The sequence below is a fragment of the Malaclemys terrapin genome, chromosome 12, assembly GCF_027887155.1.
Source record: "Malaclemys terrapin pileata isolate rMalTer1 chromosome 12, rMalTer1.hap1, whole genome shotgun sequence".
Taxonomy (NCBI): domain Eukaryota; kingdom Metazoa; phylum Chordata; order Testudines; family Emydidae; genus Malaclemys; species Malaclemys terrapin.
This window is the reverse complement of record NC_071516.1, coordinates 2,207,525-2,230,702: the sequence shown is the minus strand read 5'-3', so window position 1 is coordinate 2,230,702 and position 23,178 is coordinate 2,207,525. Positions and strand designations below refer to the sequence as shown.

General features: G+C 43.4%; 1 protein-coding gene across 4 annotated transcripts; it reads left to right on the top strand.

The window, feature by feature from the left end:
* Window positions 1-5: 5 nt before the first annotated feature.
* Window positions 6-10,741, top strand: POFUT1 (protein O-fucosyltransferase 1). Of its 4 annotated transcripts, none has more exons than XM_054046147.1 (7): window positions 6-167; window positions 687-808; window positions 4,601-4,783; window positions 5,533-5,645; window positions 7,123-7,209; window positions 7,341-7,450; window positions 7,602-7,683. In XM_054046147.1, exons 1-6 carry the CDS (start codon window positions 59-61, stop codon window positions 7,444-7,446), a joined length of 720 nt encoding a protein of 239 aa, XP_053902122.1. In that variant the 5' UTR covers window positions 6-58; the 3' UTR covers window positions 7,447-7,450; window positions 7,602-7,683. The 4 variants fall into 4 exon arrangements, with proteins under 4 accessions (XP_053902122.1, XP_053902121.1, XP_053902123.1 ...); XM_054046145.1 differs by lacking the exon at window positions 7,341-7,450 and adding an exon at window positions 8,949-10,741 and having other exon boundaries at window positions 9-167; window positions 7,123-7,315; window positions 7,602-7,844; XM_054046146.1 differs by lacking the exon at window positions 7,602-7,683 and having other exon boundaries at window positions 7,341-7,595.
* Window positions 10,742-23,178: the final 12,437 nt, after the last annotated feature.

Here is a 23,178-nt window from a genome sequence, read left to right as displayed (position 1 = left end):
CCGGTCCGGAGCCCGGTGCATGCCGGGATAGGCCTCCCGCCCCGCTGGGTGCCCGGCGATGATGGGGGCTCTCGGGCTCCGGCTCCTGCTCCTGCTGGTACCTGCGAGCGGTTCGGCGGCGCCCGCCTGGGACCCAGCCGGTTACCTGCTCTATTGCCCCTGCATGGGTGAGACCCTCCCTGCGGGCTCGCTGCAGGGCCCCCCCAGTGTCCCCCTTTCCAGGGCCCCTCCCCAGAGCCGCGCCCCCCTTCCCGGAGCCACCCCAGCGGCCCCTTTCCTGCCCCCCCCCAGCCCGCTGGTGTCCCCAGTCCTAGATCCTGCCCCCCCCCCGCGATTCCCCCCTTCGGAGCTCCCTCCCAGTGCCCCCCCACACACACACACACACCCCGGTCCATTCTTGCAATCAGACTTTCAGCCCCCAGGGACTCAGCTCCCCACACCCACTCTTCCTTCCTCCCTTCTCCCAACCCAGCAGCCCCTCCTTGGATCACCCTCCCCCCCCTGCCCATCCCACCCTCCACCTGCCGTGGGTCCCAGATCTCCCCCAGATCCCTGTAATTCCTGAACACCTTCACTTTTTTGGATGATCCAGAGATGGGGGAGGGCATGGAGTTGTAGCGAGTCTTTGTGGCAACATGGGCATCCCTGAGTTGGCCAATAAATCCAGCTCTTGACACTTTTTTTAGGGAGATTTGGGAACCAGGCGGATCATTTCCTGGGCTCCTTGGCGTTTGCCAAGATTCTGAATCGTACCCTGGCTGTGCCTCCCTGGATCGAGTACCGACACCACAGGCCTCCCTATACTAATGTAAGTCCTGTTCAGCCCCTCCATACTTTGATGTTGGGTTCTCTACAAATTATACCATGTCCCGCTCGCTGCTGGTGTGGTGCCACATATGTTTATAATGCTACATACATGTTCCTGATAAATACATTCCGCACAACTTAATATAACAACTGGGGCCAAACATGCTAAATGCTGTTCAGGCATAAAGGAAAAAAATAGTCTCTGCTCCAAACAATTTACAATTTAATATTCTAGGGAGACAGGCTTCTATATGGCCACTTGCATATTTACATAATGGCTCTGATTGTTGGCTTTGAAATGTGAAAACCAGTTGGGTTTTTGGCTCTTCAGCATTATTATTGTTATTTATTAAGCACTGATAGTGTGTTCCATGATGTACAAGACACAAAATAAAGAGTCTCTGCTGCAGAGAGCTTGCATTCTAGAAGAGAGAGGATGTGCTGATGCACGAGATATAAAGGGACTCCTGAGTTTGGTGATCTCAGACTAGCTCCCAGTGGACAGATGTTGCATGACTCCGCTGGCACTAACTGACCCCATTATTGGCAGATTCAGCAGAGGGGCCAAGATTTGAATGGATTGTGGGGACTGAATTTCCATCGTGCTGGTAGAAATAGTCCCTCCAGCTAAGGCACATTGCCAGGGCAGTGTGGGGATTCTTGCCCTGTTGTTTGCATGCACCGAACCTGTTTTGTGGATACCCAAAGGATTTTAGTCTTTGGGGCTATTAAGTTAGCTCCTTTCACCACCAGTACACTCTCTTGCACCGAAGATACTGAATGTGAATAAAACCATGGCATCTCATGGGTTGTTTTTTTAAAAGTCCCATGTGTCTCCCAGTTAACGTAGTTAGTGTTGTCATGGGAAAACATTATTACCGAGGGGTTTGTATCAGCTGCTGAACTCTGCGTCCTTGTAACAGGGGCCCAGTGCTACTTTTTATAAAAGTATCACCCTGTTGTAAATGGGTTATAAAAGTCAAGGTGATAACTAGTGATAACAGGGGTGCCTCTCATAGGCCAACCTGGATGTTGATGCTGCATTTGATGACTCCATTAGGAGGTGATAAGGGTACACACTGGTTATTTTCTCTTTAGAGTAGCTTTGCCTTTATATAGTCCATTTCATCTGAACATGTCATTATAAACATTGAGCCACATAAATTACATAATAACTTTACACAGCTTTCCCATCTGTAAAATAGGGATAATACTTATGTGCTATACAAGGTTTAATCAGGTACTGTTTGTAAGGGGCACTGGGGAAAAATATAAGTGCCTATTCTTTATGTCTCAAGGTCTCAGCATGCCAGTGGTGGAGCTGGGAACTCAGGAGTCCTGACTTAAAGTCCCCTCTTCTAATCTCTAGATTAAAACTTTTAAAAAACATAGTACAAAAACCCCAAAAGTGCCTTAAAAAACAGAGAGAACCAAAATAGTGTCACCGTGGCTAATCAGCAAAGTAAAAGAAGCAGTGAGAGACAAAAAGGCATCCTTTAAAAAGTGGAAGTTAAATCCTAGTGAGGAAAATAGAAAGGAGCATAAATTCTGGCAAATGAAGTGTAAAAATATAATTAGGAAGGCCAAAAAAGAATTTGAAGAACAGCTAACCAAAGACTCCAAAAGTAATAGCAAAAAATGTTTTAAGTATATCAGAAACAAAAAGTCTGCTAAACAACCCGTGGAGCCACTGGATGATCGATATGCTAAAGGAGCCCTCAAGGATGATAAGGCATTACAGAGAAACTACATGAATTTTTTGCATCAGTCTTCACGGCTCCGGATATGAGGGAAATTCCCAAACCTGAGCCATTTTTTTTTAGGTGACAAATCTGAGGAACTGTCGCAGATTGAGGTGTCATTAGAGGAGGTTTCGGAACAAACTGATAAACTAAACAGTAATAAGTCACCAGCACCAGATGGTATTTACCCAAGAGTTCTGAAGGAACTCAAATGTGAAATTGCAGGACTACTAACTGTCATCTGTAACCTATCATTTAAATCAGCCTCTGTACCAAATGACTGGAGGATAGCTAATGTGATGCCAATTTTTTTAAAGGGCTCCAGAGGTGATCCCGGCAATTACAGGCCAGTTAACCTGACTTCAGTACCAGGCAAACTGGTTGAAATTATAGTAAAGAACAAAATTGTCAGACACATAGATGAACATAATTTGTTGAGGAAGATTCAACATGGTTTTTGTAAAGGGAAATCATGCCTCACCAATCTACTAGAATCTACTAATAGAATCGGCTACTTTTTTTAGGGGGTCAACAAGCATGTGGATAAGGGGGATCCAGTGGACATAGTGTACTTAGATTTTCAGAAAGCCTTTGACAAGGTCCCTCACCAAAGGCTCTTACGCAAAGTAAGCTGTCATGGGATAAGAGGGAAGTTCCTCTCATGGATTGGTAACTGGTTAAAAGATAGGAAACAAAGGGTAGGAATAAATGGTCAGTTTTCAGAATGGAGAGAGGTAAATAGTGGTGTCCCCCAGGGGTCTGTACTGGTACCAGTTCTATTCAACATATTAATAAATGATCTGGAAAAAGGGGTAAACAGTGAGGTGGCAAAATTTGCAGATGATACAAAACTACTCAAGATAGTTAAGTCCCAGGCAGACTGCGAAAAGCTACAAAAGGATCTCACAAAACTGGATGACTGGGCAACAAAATGGCAGATGAAACTCAATGTTGATAAATGCAAAGTAATACACATTGGAAAATAGAATCCCAACTATACATATAAAATAATGGGGTCTAACTTAGCTGTTACCACTCAAGAAAGAGATCTTGTAGTCTTTGTGCATAGTTCTCTGAAAACATCCACTCAATGAGCAGTGGCAGTCAAAAAAGCGAACAGAATGTTGGGAATCATTAAGAAAGGGATAGATAATAAGACAGAAAATATGATATTGCCTCTATATAAATCCATGGTACACCCACATCTTGAATACTGTGTGCAAATGTGGTTGCCCTATCTCAAAAAAGATATATTGGAATTGGACAAGGTTCAGAAAAGGACAACAAAAATGATTAGGGGTATGGAACGCCTTCCATATGAGGAGAGATTAATAAGACTTGGACTTTTCAGCTTGGAGAAGAGACGACTAAGGGGGGATATGATAGAGGTCTATAAAATCATGACTGGTGTGGAGAAAGTAAATAAGGAAGTGTTATTTACGCCTCGTAACACAAGAACTAGAGGTCACCAAATGAAATTAATAGGCAGCAGGTTTAAAACAAACAAAAGGAAATATGTCTTTACACAACGCACAGTCAACCTGTGGAACTCCTTGCCAGAGGCTGTTGTGAAGGCCAAGACTATAACAGAGTTCAGAAAAGAACTAGATAAGTTCATGAAGGATAGGTCCATCAATGGCTATTAGCCAGGATGGACAGGGATGGTGTCCCTAGCCTCTGTTTGCCAGAAGATGGGAATGGATGAAAGGGGATGGATCACTTAATGATTACCTGTTCTGTTAATTCCCTCTGGGGCATCTGGCATTGGCCACTGTTGGAAGACAGAATACTGGGCTAGACGAACCTTTGGTCTGAGCCAGTATGGCCATTCTTATGTAGATAGCCATGTTTGCCCCCATCAAATTCTATAGAGTTGTGGATTCTAAAGCATTTGTTTATTTGGATCATAAGATGTCCAGAGCTGTTCATCCTGCCATCACTGAATGAATAAACGGGTACAGACCGCAGTGTTTTCTATTCGTTTGAGTAGAGATTTAGCTGGAACTGACTTCCAATTGCACTATGAGTAGATCTCATTCTCTCATTCACAGCTGCATGTTTCCTACAAGGAATACTTCAAACTGGAACCTCTCTTAGACTATCACCGGGTTATCAGCTTGGAGGACTTCATGAACAGATTAGCACCCATTCACTGGCCCCCTGGCAAGCGAGTGGCTTACTGCTTTGAAGCAGCAGCTCAGAGAAGCAGTGACAAAAGGACTTGTCCCATGAAGGTAAGTGTCTCACTCCTGTTTTGCTAGCTTAGGTCAGAGGAATGATTGAGTCAGAGACTGGTATTTATTCGCTATTCTGGGACCTTCCTAAGGCTTGGTGTCCTAGATCACTGTACGGGGCACTTCTTCCCCTGCCTATCCCTTTGGGCATTGCATTCCAGATTATACATTCTGCAGAGCATTTCAGGCAATCCAACCATGTGCTGCTCTTCCATTAGAACCCATCTGTGAGGTACTTACATTCAGGTCAGGTGGTGACAGTGAAGGGTTGGGAGTCAATAGGGTTCTATTGTTTAAGTGTGTATTTATCATATTCAAAGTAATTGTAATTTTAGGTAAAAACAAGACCTTGACAAAAAAAAGCAGACATTCCACTGGCCTTTTACCCATCTATCTCATCCATACAGCAATTATACCCAACTGATTTTAAAAGTCCGTCTCATTCAGGACATATGGTCACTGGGCCAGTTACTTGATACATTTTAGGACAGCGTTTGGAATAGTGTTTTATTTTAATACAAGGATCTCCTTAGTTTATCTGCTCCTTCCCAGCAAGTTGTTAGATGGTAAGCATACCAGACTCAGTCAACCCCCTGGTAAGCATGTCTTTCTGTAGCAGAATTCTGGTTGCAGACCTCTCCAGGTCCTCCATTTTTTAGATTCCAGCTCTAAGGCCAGGGATCCTGTTAACTGCAGATGGCCAGGGCTCCATGTGCTGTGGTGTATGAGCAGCTATTTTTGTTTTGCAGGACGGAAATCCCTTTGGTCCATTTTGGGATCAATTCAACGTGGACTTCAATAGGTCTGAGCTCTTCGGGGGCATTTCCTTCAGTCTCTCTTACAAGGACCACTGGATCCAAAGGTAACAAGTTCCTGGGGAAGCTGTCCACAGTGGTGGAGTAGTGATGCCATAGCTGAACTTGTGTAGGCACTTGGAGTGGCTCTCAGGGAAATGCTCACTCTAGTCACACCATAGAGCCCTGATGTCATTTGGGATGGCTTGAAGTGACAGTTTAACATTTCAGTTAGGAGTGTGTAACCTTGAGACAAAAACCTTGAAGCTGTTTCCATGGTCAATTGGCCCAACACTGTGTTCCTATTGACAGTATTAGATGTGAAGTATGTAAGGCTGAGCGACTTGCCAGCCAATAAGTAATAACATTTAATTGCTATGTTTATTGGCTGAGTCTTTAATTGCTCTTCCCAGAAGTAAATCAGAAATAATTCAGGTCTCCGCTGATGAACAAAGATCACACTACACTAAACTTCTGTCCAGTATCTACCTGTTATCAGAGCCACAAGTGGCCTAATATTTATTACTGCAGTTGCCTGGGCATCAGAACTACTTTAACTTGGAGTGAGAAACACTTAACTAAAGAGTATTTATAACTGATCCACTGCCATGAATGTCAAGGCTGTCTTGTCATCGTTCTGTCCCTCAAATTGCATTAATTCACTTCTGATTTGCTGTTGAGTCTGAGGTAAAAAGCAGTGTCTTGACACTATGAGTTGTGTAGAATTCACATGCTGAAATGGTGAAGATTCCTTTTTTCTAACAGCAGGAGTGATAGACACTGTTATATTTCAGGTTGCATAATGGTTTCCATTCTAATCCACTGTTTTCAGTACTTTTTATACCAAACTCATAAAGTGCACAGCTAAGGATGGCTACACCGTGCATGTAGGGCTAACTAGCTATGCACTGAAACTTGTAGTGCAGGAGTGGAGGCTAGGATTCAGTGCCTACATCTCTCGTATGGTGGTTCTAAGGTGCACACAAGCTAGACTCCTCCTTGCACCTCTGAAGGCCCACAAGACGGGAAGAGTAGGAATTTCTCTATCCCTTAGGATGTAGAGGCTATAGCTGGCCAGAGCTTGCAAGGGCAATGGATGGGGATGAGGTATGGAGAGACCAAAGGACAAGTGAGAAAACTTTAAGGATGGTGAGGGTGAAGAAGGCATTTTGTTTTTTCTTGAGAATGTCGATGATCATGTAATTAACAACTGAATCCTAATGCATGTACCCAAAGGGGTGGAGTTAAAATCATTCAGGCAGCTCTAATTTTGGCAATTCTTGATTATGAGTGGCTATCCATGTAATCTCTTCATAGTTTTTAGTCTGGAATTACACCTACTGCTTGAACTTCGCTTGTTGGTTCACTGGACTTCTATAATGCAGGATCGCTTAGTTCTTTCCATTCCATGGAATAACTGTCTTTTCTGATTTACCCTGGCACTCTAACAAGGCCAAAAGATATCCTGCACACCTGTTTCTTTTTCCATCTCTTTCCCAGAGATGCTGAAAACACATGGAGCTCCTGTCTTGTTTCTCCTTCCAGGTTTCCAGCATCAGAGCACCCCGTTCTTGCCCTACCTGGAGCTCCAGCCCAGTTTCCAGTCTTAGAGGAGCATCGACCTCTGCACAAGTATGTTGTGTGGTCTGATGAGATGGCGCAGAAGGGAGAGGCCTATATTCATTCTCTCCTGGTTAGACCCTATGTAGGAATTCATCTGCGGATCGGCTCTGACTGGGTATGACTCTTACGCTCTTATGTAGATTACAGTGGGTCTGGTGCATGCAGTCAGTGTCATCACCACACAACTGGACTGGCAGCCATCATCCCTATAGAAAGTATACGGAAAGAGACACGGAGCAGCACTGATATGGTCAGTCGTTCTGAGATGAGCATCTAAACCGAGTTTGCACTCAGTAACTGGCCGTGTTTAGATACTAGAAATGCTGGTCGAGTTGGAGTCAGTTCTTTTTTTCTTAGCTGTTGCCGTTCACATATGGCATTCTCTCTTTTTGTCCTAATAGAAGAATGCATGTAATATGCTGAAGGATGGGACGGCTGGATCACACTTCATGGCTTCGCCACAGTGCGTAGGCTATGACCGAAACAACGCTGTGCCTCTCACAATGGACATGTGCCTGCCAGACCTGAAGGAGATCAAGCGTGCACTCAAGCTCTGGGTGAAGAAGGTGGAAGCTAAGTCTGTCTACATTGCCACTGATTCTGAACCCTACACTACAGAAATACAGCAGCTTTTCAAAGGAAAGGTAAGTCTTGCAGACTCTGACTGACAGGACTGCTCCAATAATGTCCTTCCCCAGCTAGTGCGATGCTTGCTGGGGCTGCGTGCTCTGGACATTTGACTGTCTCGTGTGTGTTCAGTTAAGACTGATTAACTAACGGATGATGGGGGGAGGGATAGCTCAGTGGTTTGAGCATTGGCGTGCTTAAACCCAGGGTTGTGAGTTCAATCCTTGAGGGGGCCATTTAGGGAACTGGGTTTAAAAAAAAAACTGTCTGGGGTTGGTCCTGCTTTGAGCAGGGGGTGGGACTAGATGTCCTGCTGAGGTCCCTTCCAACCCTGATATTCTATGATTCTATGAAATACTCTTTGTGCCCTGGTGCTGCAGTAAAATTGAGGTTTAGTGAGTGTCAAAGGATTGGATGTCTATTGGCTTGATCCTTTGAGGTTCTGAGTATCATAAGAATTGGACACTCAGAACCTTGCAGGATTGGGTCCTAGATAAATAACCCTAACATTTTAAGAATCCCAGCACTCTCCCCTTTCCCATCACTTGGGGTGGAGTACATCAGTTTTCACTCAGGCATTGTCCCTGGGCAGTGGAGCCCCAGCCCACATGTTAGTGTAGTGGGAGAAATTGATGAGATATATTAGAAAAAAGAAGTTTGGGAGAAACAGAAAATATGGTAGCACAGATATTTTCCACCCTGGCTAGTAGGTTTACTATTTGTGCTAATAAGTGTAAGGTAAAATCTCCAAGTCCTTCTATTTTAGATCAGTGTGAACTTCAGGGACTGCTAACCTTCATATTAGGAAAGTTAGTTACTGATGCATGGAATTAGAAGTGAGCTTTTACCCACAGCAACAAGACTAAAGTACTAAGGGTCCTTTGAAGAATTCAGCTTCCTCCAGAACTAAAAGATCCAGTCCTGTGTGTTGGCAAGGACTTGAGCTGAATTGAGATGCCTATGTGATAGCAGTACTTGCTGGAGCCTTTGAAAGGGCAAGTTTAGATTGATTCCAGTTTGTACCCATTTGCTGTGTTATGGCCAGGACTCTTATGCCCTGGGACTATCTATTCTGTACAGTGATGGCTGGATTAACGTGTTTTTCCCCTTTCACTTTGCAGATCAAAGTGGTGAATTTGCAGCCCGAAGTGGCCCAGATAGACTTGTATATCCTTGGCCAATCTGACCATTTTATTGGGAACTGTGTCTCTTCATTTACTGCCTTTGTGAAACGAGAACGTGATGTGCATGGGAGGCCCTCCTCATTTTTTGGCATGGACCACCCCCCAAGGCTGCGGGATGAATTCTGATCAGGAGAGGAAGAGGCAGATTTTGATTGTTCTTATAGCTCTGAACACTAATGCACCGTCAGCAGACACACCATGATAAAAATGTCATCTTAGGACATTCAATTCCACTATGACAGGCCTGTTCCCATACCTTCATCCTGGCCTCACATTAATCTTTGGATTCATTTCTGATCACCTTCTCAGTAATTCCATGATGCCAGCATAAGATCAGAAATGGAAAATGAATTTTAAACCATGGGGTGACCTCTTGTAGGAAACCTTCCATTCTCATTATTTGGGACTTATCAGCCACCACAATCAGATAGCAGCTCAGATTCCCCTCTCTTCATTTCCCATATCTTACTGTTTCTCCTGCAAGTGCTGGGAAGCATCTTGTGATGCACCTTGGATGACAGGTGCTCGAGAAGTGCAAACTAGTATTACAAGGGAGTGTGGTCCATGAAAAGGAACATTGCCTAAAACTTAGAGCTGAGCATCAGAAGATCTGAGTTTTATTTCAAGGATTGCTGCTGTCCGATATGGGCAAGTCACCTCTGTGCCTCAGTTTCCCATCTGTAAAATGGGTTTAATACTTCTACCTCACAGGAGTGTTGAGACTAAATTTAATAATGTCTGTAAATTACTTTGAGCTTTCCAAAGGGTGCTGCAGAAGTATGGTGAAGTTATATCATAATGACGCAGTTGTCTGTTTAGTACCAGCGCTGACCAGGGCACACAGAACACTGATGGGGCAATTTTATGATTTCATAGCTATTGTCTCTTGCTCTGAGAGGGGGATCATGACATTCGGTCACTGGGATCTGTGGAGATCAGTAAATATTAGAAGCTAATATTTTTAAATGGAACTGAAATTTTAAAATAACCTCAGTAAAGCATTAGGAGGCGGTATGGTGGGCTTTTATCCCAGGTCGGTTTGTGCTAAGGGGTTTTCTGCATTGTCTCACAAAGAGCCTTCTCCACTGACAGCAACATTTTGACCAGTACAGTTTAATTTTGCATGGGTGACTGTGATGACCCACATCATTATCCCTGCATGGAACAGTCTTGTTACTCCTGTGGCTATTGGTAAATGATTGAGTTTTGCACTCACTCCCTTTTCGATACGGATTAGTTATACATCGAGGGCATCTTCTCCTGACGTGCTCTTTGCATCTGGGGAACTTGCTCCTATGTGAGCGTTTTCCTTTGGTGTTCCTGAGCCTTATAGCGAATGTCAGAGGAGTTCAGGCCCATGTTAAATTGGAAGCTAAGGTGTTGTGTCAATATACACTAGCCTCGTGCTTTTCAGTGCTAATCTCAAAAATGTGTCCGATTTGGTCATTTCAGTGGTGCTAACTGTGAGCAGGTTTTAGTCTAGCTGGGAATTTGTGTAACTGTGGAAGCTCATAAACATAAGCAGTTTAGATTCATCAGTATTTTCCTCCAATTTATGGTGGTATTGAAAGATGCAATCAAAGTCTGCATTGATTAGGAATGGCTAATGATTGAGACTGATTACTGAGATTTGCAAAATATCTTGGTTTAGAAGACGTATTTTGACTTGAGGAGCATTGGAAAGAGAATATTTTTTGTATCTTTTTCATAATAAAACACAATGAAATTTATCTTTGTCTTGAGCGTTTCAAAGCTTACCAATTCCCCTTCTCCCTGCTTTGGACTAACATATTTGGCCATAGTTCTGCCCAGAGCAATTTACTGTAACATCTTTTTTAAAAATATAAATACAAATCCCCTACAAAGGTCAATCAGTACTGTGATCTCCCTTCAGTGAGGAATATCCAAGGACATAAGAACGGCCGTACTGGGTCAGACCATGGTCCATCTAGCCCAGTATCCTGTGTCTGATAGTGGTCCATACCTGAGCTTCAGGGGGAGTGTACAGAACAGGGCAATGCTGGAGTCATCTACCCAGTCTTCTACTCCTGGCTTCTGGCATTCAGAGGTTTAGGGTTGCCCCAAGCATGGGGTTGGGGCCCTGACCATCTTGGCTAATAGCCATTGATGGACCTATCCTCCATAAACTTATACAGTTATTTTTTGAACCCAGTTATGCTTTTGGCCTTCACAACATCCTATGGCACTGAGTTCCATGGGAGTTGTGCTTTGTGTGAAAAAGTACATCCTCTTGTTTGTATTAAACCTGATGCCTATTAATTTCGACTGTTACCTGGTTTATGTATTGGGTGAAAGGGTAAATAACACTTCTCCATTCACTTTTTCCACACCATTCATGATTTTATAGCCCCTAATCATATTCTCCCTTAGTTGCCTCTTTTCTAAAATGAACAGCCCTAATCTTTTGTTGTAGCTGCACTTTTGGGAGTCAGATGTTAATATAACAGTGCTACCCCTGTCACTTGGTGTAATGATTGTCAGTCAGTCAAAAGGACCATGCTACACTGCTTTTGGAGTGATCATTAGTTAAAACACAATTTGATGGAACCTTATAAACTAACTTCAGTCAAATATCTTATAATTGCAAACCTCAACCTTTAAATTATTTATTGAGAATGAATACTTCTGCCCATATTTGTATTTCCATAACTGCCTACAATGCAGGGTTTTTTTTAAATCTTTTTCTACAGTATGTGGTACTGTCCATATTTGGATAGAGCACAATGGACCAAATGGACTTCTGGTCTGATCTTAACTTGATCTACTGTGGTAATTCTGGTGTCTACTCCAGTATTTGTTCTGCAGCAGACTGCAACAGAGAGCAATTTGCTTCTCACATATAAATTACAAAATGAAAATGTAAAAAGTAGCATCTGGCTAGCAAATTTGATTTGTAGGGAAGATTTACAAAATCTACAAAAATGGGCTGCTCTACTAATACTATACACAACTGGAGCTCGATTTGTCTGGATAGTAATAAACTCACATTTGTTCTAAAACACGCAGTTTAATTTGCACAAATTCAGAACTCTCCCCTTCCCCACAAACATGCTCACTATTTCTCCTGTAGAAACTAAGTTGGAAAGTTATAGAAGAGCTGAAGTTAAAAGAATGTACTTCTCTTCTTGGGATCAGGAAAATATCCTTTACCCTTGAAACTCTCAACTAGAAAAATTAAATCTGTATTGTGTACAAGAAAGATATTGCTGCACAACCATCTAAGCCAGGGGTCGGCAACCTTTCAGAAGTGGTGTGCCGAGTCTTCATTTATTCACTCTAATTTAAGGTTTCGCGTGCCAGTCATACATTTTAACATTTTTAGAAGGTCTCTTTCTATAAGTCTATATATATAACTAACCTATGGTTGTATGTAAAGTAAATACATTTTTTTAAATGTTTAAGTAGCTTCATTTAAAAATAAATTAAAATGCAGAGCCCCCCAGACTGGTGGCCACGATCCAGGCAGTGTGAGTGCCACTGAAAATCAGCTCGCGTGCCGCCTTCGGCACACGTGCCATAGGTTGCCTACCCCTGATCTAAGCAATGCAGAAACAGTAACATAAGAAAATAAAGGGAATCTGAACCAAATTTTCTAGACCCATTAGACAGCAATAAAAGACATTTGGCTAATCAGTGAGACCTTAAACCAGGGGTGGGCAAACTTTTTGGCCCAAGGGCCACATCAGGGAATAGAAATTGTATGGTGGGCCATGAATGCTCAGAAAATTGGGGTTGGGGTGAGGGCTCCAGGGTGGGGCCAGAAATTAGTTCAGGGTGAGGAAGGGGGCTCTTTTGGGGCAGAGGAGTAGGGTCCGGGCTCTGGGGTGGGGCTGGGGTGAGGAGTTTGAGGGTGCTCTGGGCTGGGACCGAGGAGTTCAAAGGGTGGGAGGGGGATCAGGGCTGGGCCAGGGGCCTGGGGAGAGGCTCAGGGTTGCAGGCTCTGGGCGGTGCTTACTTCAAGCGACTCCCAGAAGCAGCGGACATGTTCCCACTCCGGCTCCTACACGGAGCCGCGGCCAGGTGGTTCTGTATGCTGCCCCATCTGCAGGCACCACCCCTGCAGCTCCCACAACTCCCGCAGTTCCTAGCCAATGGGAGCTGTGGGGACAGCATGCAGAGCAGAGCCCCCTGGCTGCCCCTACACGTAGGAGCCGGAGCAGGGCCATGCCGCTGCTTCCAGAAGCAGCATGGAGCGGCCCCCAACCCTACTTCCCGGCTGGAGCGCCGGAGCAAGGCAAGCCCCAGACCCCACTCCCCAGCCAGGGGTGGCTCTATGTTTTTTGCCGCCCCAAGCATGGCAGTAAGGCGGCCTTTGGCGGCACGCCTGCGGGCGGTCCGCTGGTCATGCGGATTCGGCGGCGTTTCTGCGGGTGATCTGTCGGTCCCGCGCCTTTGGCGTACCTGCCACCGAATTGCCACCGAACCGCGGGACCGGCGGACCTCCTGCAGGCACGCTGCTGAAGGCAGCCTGACTGCCGCCCCCCGCGGCTTGCCGCCCCAGGCACATGCTTGCTGCGCTGGTGCCTGGAGCCGCCCCTGTCCCCTGCGGGAGCTGGTGGGCTAAATCCGGCCCGCGAACCATAGTTTGCCCACCCCTGCCTTAAACTAAGGATGGATCTTAATTTTAGAAAGAGTGTGCCCTGCTGGTCAAGAAAAGATTGAAAGGATAAGAGGGAATTGCCGGTCATCGTTTCTTAAAAAATCATCAGACACTTGAGAATGGAAACCATTAACATCTTAAAACACATTGGAGTCTAAATTAGAGCTGTCACCTTTTTGAAAATGGAATGCTGGACAGTTACAGAAAACTTGCAAAGGGCTGTGGGCAGCAGCCCAAGCTCCAGAAACCTGAGGGGTTTAGAGCCTGAGATGCAATTTCCTTTATCTCTTATAAAATCCTCTAAAATGTCCCATACAATACATAAACCACAATTAAAATGTCAACAACCTCCAAGGCTGATGTATTTCCCAATTTAAACGTATACACTCTTTCAGCTCGATTCTGTGTTCTGCTATGTGCAGCTTGTATCAAAACTCAAGCAGCATAGCAAATTGAATATAAAATTCAGAGGGCAAGCTGCCTGTGCATGGATTTATCCCTGTGAAATTACAGAGCTCAGGAATGTATATGCTACTTGGCATGCAATGTGGGAGGTAGGCACACTGGTCCAACCATAAGACTCTCTCTTCCCTGCCTCTAAGCATCTAGTAATTACCTAGCTAAGGACAATGGTTGTCCCTTCATCTCTGCCAAGGACCTGTGGGCTTGGCCCAAAATTCTTCAGTTGTCTTTGCTACATGTGCATACCCATGACCAGTGCTCCCCATTCCCAGCCATCTTGCATTCCTCCCCCTCCACCGCACATCCACTCCCTCCCACCCCCATCCTGCATTCCACCCTCTGCAACCCCACGTAGATCCATAGCAATGTAGGGCTGGAAGGGACCTCAAAAGGTCATCAAATCCACCCCCGTGTGCTGAGGCAGGATCAAGTAAACCTAGACCATCCCTGACAGGTGTTTGTTCAACGTATTCTTAAAAACCTCCAACAATGAAGATTTAACAACCTCCCTTGGAAGCCCCGTCCAGAACCTAACTACACTTAAAGTTAGGATGTGTTTCCTAATATCTAACCTAAATTTCCCTTGCTGCAGATTAAGCCGATTACTTCTTGTCCTACCTTCAGTGGATGTGGAGAACAATTGATCACCATCCTCTTTATAACAACCCTTAACATATATTCAGACTTATCAGATCCCCCCTCAGTTGACTTTTCTGAACACTAAACATACCCAGTTTTATTTCTTTTAACTTTTCCTCGTAGGTCAGGTTTTCTAAACTTTTTATCATTTTTGTTGCTCTCCTCTGGACTCTCTTCAATTTATCCACATCTTTCCTAAAATGTGGCATCCAAAATTGGACACAGTATTCCAGCTGAGGCCTCACCAGGGCTGGGCAGAGCAGGACAATTATCTCCTATGTCTTACATACAACACTCCTATTAATACACCCCAGAATGATATTTGCCTTTTTGCAATTGCATCATATTGTTGACTCTCATTCAATTTGAGATCTACTATACTTTTCAGCAGTACTACCACCTAGTCAGCTGTTCCCCATTTTGTAGTTGTGCATTTGATTTTTCCTTTCTAAGTGTAGTACTTGGCATTTGTCTTCACTAAATTTCATCTTATTTCAGACCAATTCTCTAATTGGTCAAGGTCATTTTGAATTCTAATCCTGTCCTCCAAAGTGCTTGTAAACCCACCCAGCATGGTGTCATCTGCAAATTTTACAAGCATACGCTCCACTCAATTATCCAAGTCATTAAAGAAAATATTGCATAGGACCAGATCCAGGGGTGACCTTAGTGGGACTCTACTAGAGAAACCCTCCCAATTTGACAGCGAACCATTGGTACCTACTTTTTGAGTAAGTCTTTCAACCAGCTGTGTACCCACTTATAGTAATTTGCTCTAGACCACATTTCCCTGTGAGACTGTCAAAAGCCTTACTAAAATCAAGATATAGCATATCTAGTATTTCCCCCTAGCTACTAGTATCTTACCAGGAATCAAAGTTAGGCTGATTGGTCTAGAATTCCCCAAGTCATCTTTGTTCCCTTTTTTAAACATCGGTACTATGTTTGCTCTTCTCCAGTCTTCTGGGACCTCATCTATTGTCCATGAGTTCTTGAAAATACTTGCTAACGGTTTCGAGATTGCTTCAGCTATTTCCTAGGATGAATTTCATGCAGCTCTGCCAACTTGAATACATCTAACTTAGCTAAATGTTCTTTAGCCTGTTCTTTCCCTATTTTGGCTTGTGTTCCTTCCCCCTTGTTAATATTAATCGTGCTGAATCTCTGGTTACCATGAAGCAAAACTGGCATTAAACGCCTCAGCCTTCTTGATGTCAGCCATTATTAGCTCTCTTTCCCCGTTAAGTAGAGGACCTACGGTTTCCTTTGTCTTTCTGTAGCTCCTAATGTATTTAAAAAGGCTCTTATTTCCTTTTATGTCCCTTGCTAGGTGCAACTCATTTTGTGCCTTAGCTTTTCTGATTTTGTCCTTACATGCTTGTGGTATTCTTTTGTACTCTTCCTTATCAATTCATCCATGTTTCCACATTCTGTAGAATTCCTTTTTGATTTTCAGGTCATTAAAGATTGCCTGATAGAGCCATATTGACCTCATATTATTCTTCCTATCTTTTCTTCGCATTGGGATTGTTTGTTGTTGCAACCTGAAGATTGAAACTTCCAGCTCTCCTGAACTCCTTTTTCCCTTAGATTTTCTTCCCATGGAACCTTACTTAACAGTTTTTTTAATTGGTTAAAGTCTGTGGGTTTTTTTTTTTTTTTTGGTAATTCCACTGTCTTTATTCTGACACTCTCACTCCTTCCTTTAATTAGAATCATGAACTCTATCATTTCTTGATCACTTTCATCCAAATTGCCCTCAACCTTCGGATTTGCATCTCCCTGGTGGTCAGAATCAAGTCCAGAATGGCTGCCCCCAGTTACATCCTTGACTTTCTGAAATAAAAAGTTGTCCCCAGGATGTTCCAAGAACTTATCGGAAATATGGTTTTGCCATCTTACTTTTCCAACAGCTGTCTGGCTAGTTAAAGTCCCTCATTACTACCACTCCCTCCACCCCCATCCTACATGTCTCCCTTTGGCCCCGCACGTCCAATCCCTCCCACCCCATCCTGCAACATCTCTCTCCCACCCCCTCCTACATGTTTCTCCCTGGCCCCACACATCCAATCCCTCTCACCCCCATACCCCCATCCTGCAACATCTCTCTCCCAACCCCTCCTACATGTCTCCCCCTGGCCCCACACATCCAATCCCTCCCACCCCCATCCTGCATGTCTCCCTTTGGCCCCGCACGTCCAATCCCTCCCACCCCCATCCTGCAACATCTCTCTCCCACCCCCTCCTACATGTTTCTCCCTGGCCCCACACATCCAATCCCTCCCACCCCCATACCCCCATCCTGCAACATCTCTCTCCCACCCCCTCCTACATGTCTCCCCCTGGCCCCACACATCCAATGCCTCTCACCCCCATCCTACATGTCTCCCTTTGGCCCTGCATGTCCAATCCCTCCCACTCCCACCCTGCATGTCTCCCCCTGGCCCCACACGTCCAATCCCTCCCACCCCCATCCTGCATGTCTCCCCCTGGCCTCGCACATCCAATCCCTCCCACCCCCATCCTGCATGTCTAAATTCAAGATGGCCACATGTGAATAGCAGTATGCTCTTGTACTGAAAAAAAAATCTACCAGAAGATTAAATGAACCTAGGATCACATAATCCTAGTCAATATCTTTTGTGGAAGGTGCCAGAGATAAAGGCAAGAGGATAACATTAAAGATAAAACACACCTCTGGTTCTGGCTGCTGAATGAATTTCATTTGTGAATAGAAAGTTAGTCTGTTGTTGATAAGGTACATCCCCAGCAGTGTTAATTGTTGTATGGTTTTTGTTTTATTTTTCATAACTTTTTGGCCCAAGAAGAATCTGGAGAATATGTCCTGTATATAGTTTTGATTAACAGAGTCTGCTTCAAAGAATCCTGTAGGACAGTTTGGCTGCTACAAATGTTAGTTTAATTTGTTTGACAGAAGAGTGCTACTGAAGCAGTCGGAGATAGTCCTATTCAGAGATTAACTACGTTGATTAGAGGTGGCATTTCTGTAACAGATTATAGCCCATACTTTCAGAATCTCATGAGCATTTCCATGCCTAATTTGAATGTACGTATGGTGGTAAAGGTGTATACAGATGTGCATTCATTTTTGTCCATGCAGGTCTGAGATATTTTCAGTTGCAGGAGCACTGAATGCTAGGGCAGAAGTGGAGGGAGCAGCATATATTTGGGTGGCATTCACAAGTTTATCAGCAAAGAAGGAGGGTATGGCTTTGTGTGCTTTTACAAGTCTTGAATCTGACTTTCATATTTTCTCTTGACTGGCATTTTAAATATATATTCCTTTCTGTCCAGTTAGTGAGCCTATCCTTATTGGAGTTGTAAATCAGGAGGGAAAAGATGACTGTATTTTAGTCAGTAGCATCTGGAGACTCATTGGCTATACACTGTATTGAATCCTTTGTGCAAGTTTATAAAGCACTGCAGATGCTCAGCCACTTTGGTCAACTCAATGCACATTCCGGATCATCTACTTTGAGTTCCAAGTGGCATACCTTCTCCACTCAGGGAGGCAAGCAGTTTCCATGAAGACATTGAGATAATTTTAAAGGTCTTACTGAAATTTCAGTAAATATTATTACATGTGTTTCTTTGGTGCTCTAAGATTACCTCCTGTTCTTATAAATGCCTTGTTCACAGCATGGGCATTGGGATAGAAAATGTTTTTGGTCCTCTAGCTGTACACCTGAACTTCTCAGGAGGTCCCCTCAAGTAAAGAGACAGAGACAGGATGCAATTACAGAATCAAAAATTTAGTCCTCAGATGTGGTATGTTTGCTATAGCTCCAGCTAGCATTAGAATAGAGGGAAAGCACTGAGGGAACCAAACAAATTGACTTTAAATCCTAGATGGGCTTTTCTGAATTTGCTTTATACTTAGGTCCAGCTGTTGGAAAGATTTCAAACAGGCATCCTTCTTAGAGGGTTCATTTTTTAAAAATTGGTTTGTCTGAAACCTTTCAGTTGCATTTCATGAGCCCATCGATGAATGGAAGTGCTGTGGGAGCAGAGGGTGGGGCTAAATTTACTTACTAGTTGGTCCAACTGTTCACTACTATCTCTGATTTCTAAAATTCTGCAGTAAAATTGAGGTTTAGTGAGTGTCAAAGGATTGGATGTCTATTGGCTTGATCCTTTGAGGTTCTGAGTATCATAAGAATTGGACACTCAGAACCTTGCAGGATTGGGTCCTAGATAAATAACCCTAACATTTTAAGAATCCCAGCACTCTCCCCTTTCCCATCACTTGGGGTGGAGTACATCAGTTTTCACTCAGGCATTGTCCCTGGGCAGTGGAGCCCCAGCCCACATGTTAGTGTAGTGGGAGAAATTGATGAGATATATTAGAAAAAAGAAGTTTGGGAGAAACAGAAAATATGGTAGCACAGATATTTTCCACCCTGGCTAGTAGGTTTACTATTTGTGCTAATAAGTGTAAGGTAAAATCTCCAAGTCCTTCTATTTTAGATCAGTGTGAACTTCAGGGACTGCTAACCTTCATATTAGGAAAGTTAGTTACTGATGCATGGAATTAGAAGTGAGCTTTTACCCACAGCAACAAGACTAAAGTACTAAGGGTCCTTTGAAGAATTCAGCTTCCTCCAGAACTAAAAGATCCAGTCCTGTGTGTTGGCAAGGACTTGAGCTGAATTGAGATGCCTATGTGATAGCAGTACTTGCTGGAGCCTTTGAAAGGGCAAGTTTAGATTGATTCCAGTTTGTACCCATTTGCTGTGTTATGGCCAGGACTCTTATGCCCTGGGACTATCTATTCTGTACAGTGATGGCTGGATTAACGTGTTTTTCCCCTTTCACTTTGCAGATCAAAGTGGTGAATTTGCAGCCCGAAGTGGCCCAGATAGACTTGTATATCCTTGGCCAATCTGACCATTTTATTGGGAACTGTGTCTCTTCATTTACTGCCTTTGTGAAACGAGAACGTGATGTGCATGGGAGGCCCTCCTCATTTTTTGGCATGGACCACCCCCCAAGGCTGCGGGATGAATTCTGATCAGGAGAGGAAGAGGCAGATTTTGATTGTTCTTATAGCTCTGAACACTAATGCACCGTCAGCAGACACACCATGATAAAAATGTCATCTTAGGACATTCAATTCCACTATGACAGGCCTGTTCCCATACCTTCATCCTGGCCTCACATTAATCTTTGGATTCATTTCTGATCACCTTCTCAGTAATTCCATGATGCCAGCATAAGATCAGAAATGGAAAATGAATTTTAAACCATGGGGTGACCTCTTGTAGGAAACCTTCCATTCTCATTATTTGGGACTTATCAGCCACCACAATCAGATAGCAGCTCAGATTCCCCTCTCTTCATTTCCCATATCTTACTGTTTCTCCTGCAAGTGCTGGGAAGCATCTTGTGATGCACCTTGGATGACAGGTGCTCGAGAAGTGCAAACTAGTATTACAAGGGAGTGTGGTCCATGAAAAGGAACATTGCCTAAAACTTAGAGCTGAGCATCAGAAGATCTGAGTTTTATTTCAAGGATTGCTGCTGTCCGATATGGGCAAGTCACCTCTGTGCCTCAGTTTCCCATCTGTAAAATGGGTTTAATACTTCTACCTCACAGGAGTGTTGAGACTAAATTTAATAATGTCTGTAAATTACTTTGAGCTTTCCAAAGGGTGCTGCAGAAGTATGGTGAAGTTATATCATAATGACGCAGTTGTCTGTTTAGTACCAGCGCTGACCAGGGCACACAGAACACTGATGGGGCAATTTTATGATTTCATAGCTATTGTCTCTTGCTCTGAGAGGGGGATCATGACATTCGGTCACTGGGATCTGTGGAGATCAGTAAATATTAGAAGCTAATATTTTTAAATGGAACTGAAATTTTAAAATAACCTCAGTAAAGCATTAGGAGGCGGTATGGTGGGCTTTTATCCCAGGTCGGTTTGTGCTAAGGGGTTTTCTGCATTGTCTCACAAAGAGCCTTCTCCACTGACAGCAACATTTTGACCAGTACAGTTTAATTTTGCATGGGTGACTGTGATGACCCACATCATTATCCCTGCATGGAACAGTCTTGTTACTCCTGTGGCTATTGGTAAATGATTGAGTTTTGCACTCACTCCCTTTTCGATACGGATTAGTTATACATCGAGGGCATCTTCTCCTGACGTGCTCTTTGCATCTGGGGAACTTGCTCCTATGTGAGCGTTTTCCTTTGGTGTTCCTGAGCCTTATAGCGAATGTCAGAGGAGTTCAGGCCCATGTTAAATTGGAAGCTAAGGTGTTGTGTCAATATACACTAGCCTCGTGCTTTTCAGTGCTAATCTCAAAAATGTGTCCGATTTGGTCATTTCAGTGGTGCTAACTGTGAGCAGGTTTTAGTCTAGCTGGGAATTTGTGTAACTGTGGAAGCTCATAAACATAAGCAGTTTAGATTCATCAGTATTTTCCTCCAATTTATGGTGGTATTGAAAGATGCAATCAAAGTCTGCATTGATTAGGAATGGCTAATGATTGAGACTGATTACTGAGATTTGCAAAATATCTTGGTTTAGAAGACGTATTTTGACTTGAGGAGCATTGGAAAGAGAATATTTTTTGTATCTTTTTCATAATAAAACACAATGAAATTTATCTTTGTCTTGAGCGTTTCAAAGCTTACCAATTCCCCTTCTCCCTGCTTTGGACTAACATATTTGGCCATAGTTCTGCCCAGAGCAATTTACTGTAACATCTTTTTTAAAAATATAAATACAAATCCCCTACAAAGGTCAATCAGTACTGTGATCTCCCTTCAGTGAGGAATATCCAAGGACATAAGAACGGCCGTACTGGGTCAGACCATGGTCCATCTAGCCCAGTATCCTGTGTCTGATAGTGGTCCATACCTGAGCTTCAGGGGGAGTGTACAGAACAGGGCAATGCTGGAGTCATCTACCCAGTCTTCTACTCCTGGCTTCTGGCATTCAGAGGTTTAGGGTTGCCCCAAGCATGGGGTTGGGGCCCTGACCATCTTGGCTAATAGCCATTGATGGACCTATCCTCCATAAACTTATACAGTTATTTTTTGAACCCAGTTATGCTTTTGGCCTTCACAACATCCTATGGCACTGAGTTCCATGGGAGTTGTGCTTTGTGTGAAAAAGTACATCCTCTTGTTTGTATTAAACCTGATGCCTATTAATTTCGACTGTTACCTGGTTTATGTATTGGGTGAAAGGGTAAATAACACTTCTCCATTCACTTTTTCCACACCATTCATGATTTTATAGCCCCTAATCATATTCTCCCTTAGTTGCCTCTTTTCTAAAATGAACAGCCCTAATCTTTTGTTGTAGCTGCACTTTTGGGAGTCAGATGTTAATATAACAGTGCTACCCCTGTCACTTGGTGTAATGATTGTCAGTCAGTCAAAAGGACCATGCTACACTGCTTTTGGAGTGATCATTAGTTAAAACACAATTTGATGGAACCTTATAAACTAACTTCAGTCAAATATCTTATAATTGCAAACCTCAACCTTTAAATTATTTATTGAGAATGAATACTTCTGCCCATATTTGTATTTCCATAACTGCCTACAATGCAGGGTTTTTTTTAAATCTTTTTCTACAGTATGTGGTACTGTCCATATTTGGATAGAGCACAATGGACCAAATGGACTTCTGGTCTGATCTTAACTTGATCTACTGTGGTAATTCTGGTGTCTACTCCAGTATTTGTTCTGCAGCAGACTGCAACAGAGAGCAATTTGCTTCTCACATATAAATTACAAAATGAAAATGTAAAAAGTAGCATCTGGCTAGCAAATTTGATTTGTAGGGAAGATTTACAAAATCTACAAAAATGGGCTGCTCTACTAATACTATACACAACTGGAGCTCGATTTGTCTGGATAGTAATAAACTCACATTTGTTCTAAAACACGCAGTTTAATTTGCACAAATTCAGAACTCTCCCCTTCCCCACAAACATGCTCACTATTTCTCCTGTAGAAACTAAGTTGGAAAGTTATAGAAGAGCTGAAGTTAAAAGAATGTACTTCTCTTCTTGGGATCAGGAAAATATCCTTTACCCTTGAAACTCTCAACTAGAAAAATTAAATCTGTATTGTGTACAAGAAAGATATTGCTGCACAACCATCTAAGCCAGGGGTCGGCAACCTTTCAGAAGTGGTGTGCCGAGTCTTCATTTATTCACTCTAATTTAAGGTTTCGCGTGCCAGTCATACATTTTAACATTTTTAGAAGGTCTCTTTCTATAAGTCTATATATATAACTAACCTATGGTTGTATGTAAAGTAAATACATTTTTTTAAATGTTTAAGTAGCTTCATTTAAAAATAAATTAAAATGCAGAGCCCCCCAGACTGGTGGCCACGATCCAGGCAGTGTGAGTGCCACTGAAAATCAGCTCGCGTGCCGCCTTCGGCACACGTGCCAT

Excerpts from the sequence above, each read along its gene's own strand:
- POFUT1 (XM_054046145.1), top strand. The coding sequence starts at position 59 with ATGATGGGGGCTCTCGGGCTCCGGCTCCTGCTCCTGCTGGTACCTGCG. Across the intron at positions 809-4,600 it reads ACAGGCCTCCCTATACTAAT|CTGCATGTTTCCTACAAGGA; the intron begins GTAAGTCCTGTT and ends TCTCATTCACAG. Across the intron at positions 4,784-5,532 it reads AAAGGACTTGTCCCATGAAG|GACGGAAATCCCTTTGGTCC; the intron begins GTAAGTGTCTCA and ends TTTGTTTTGCAG.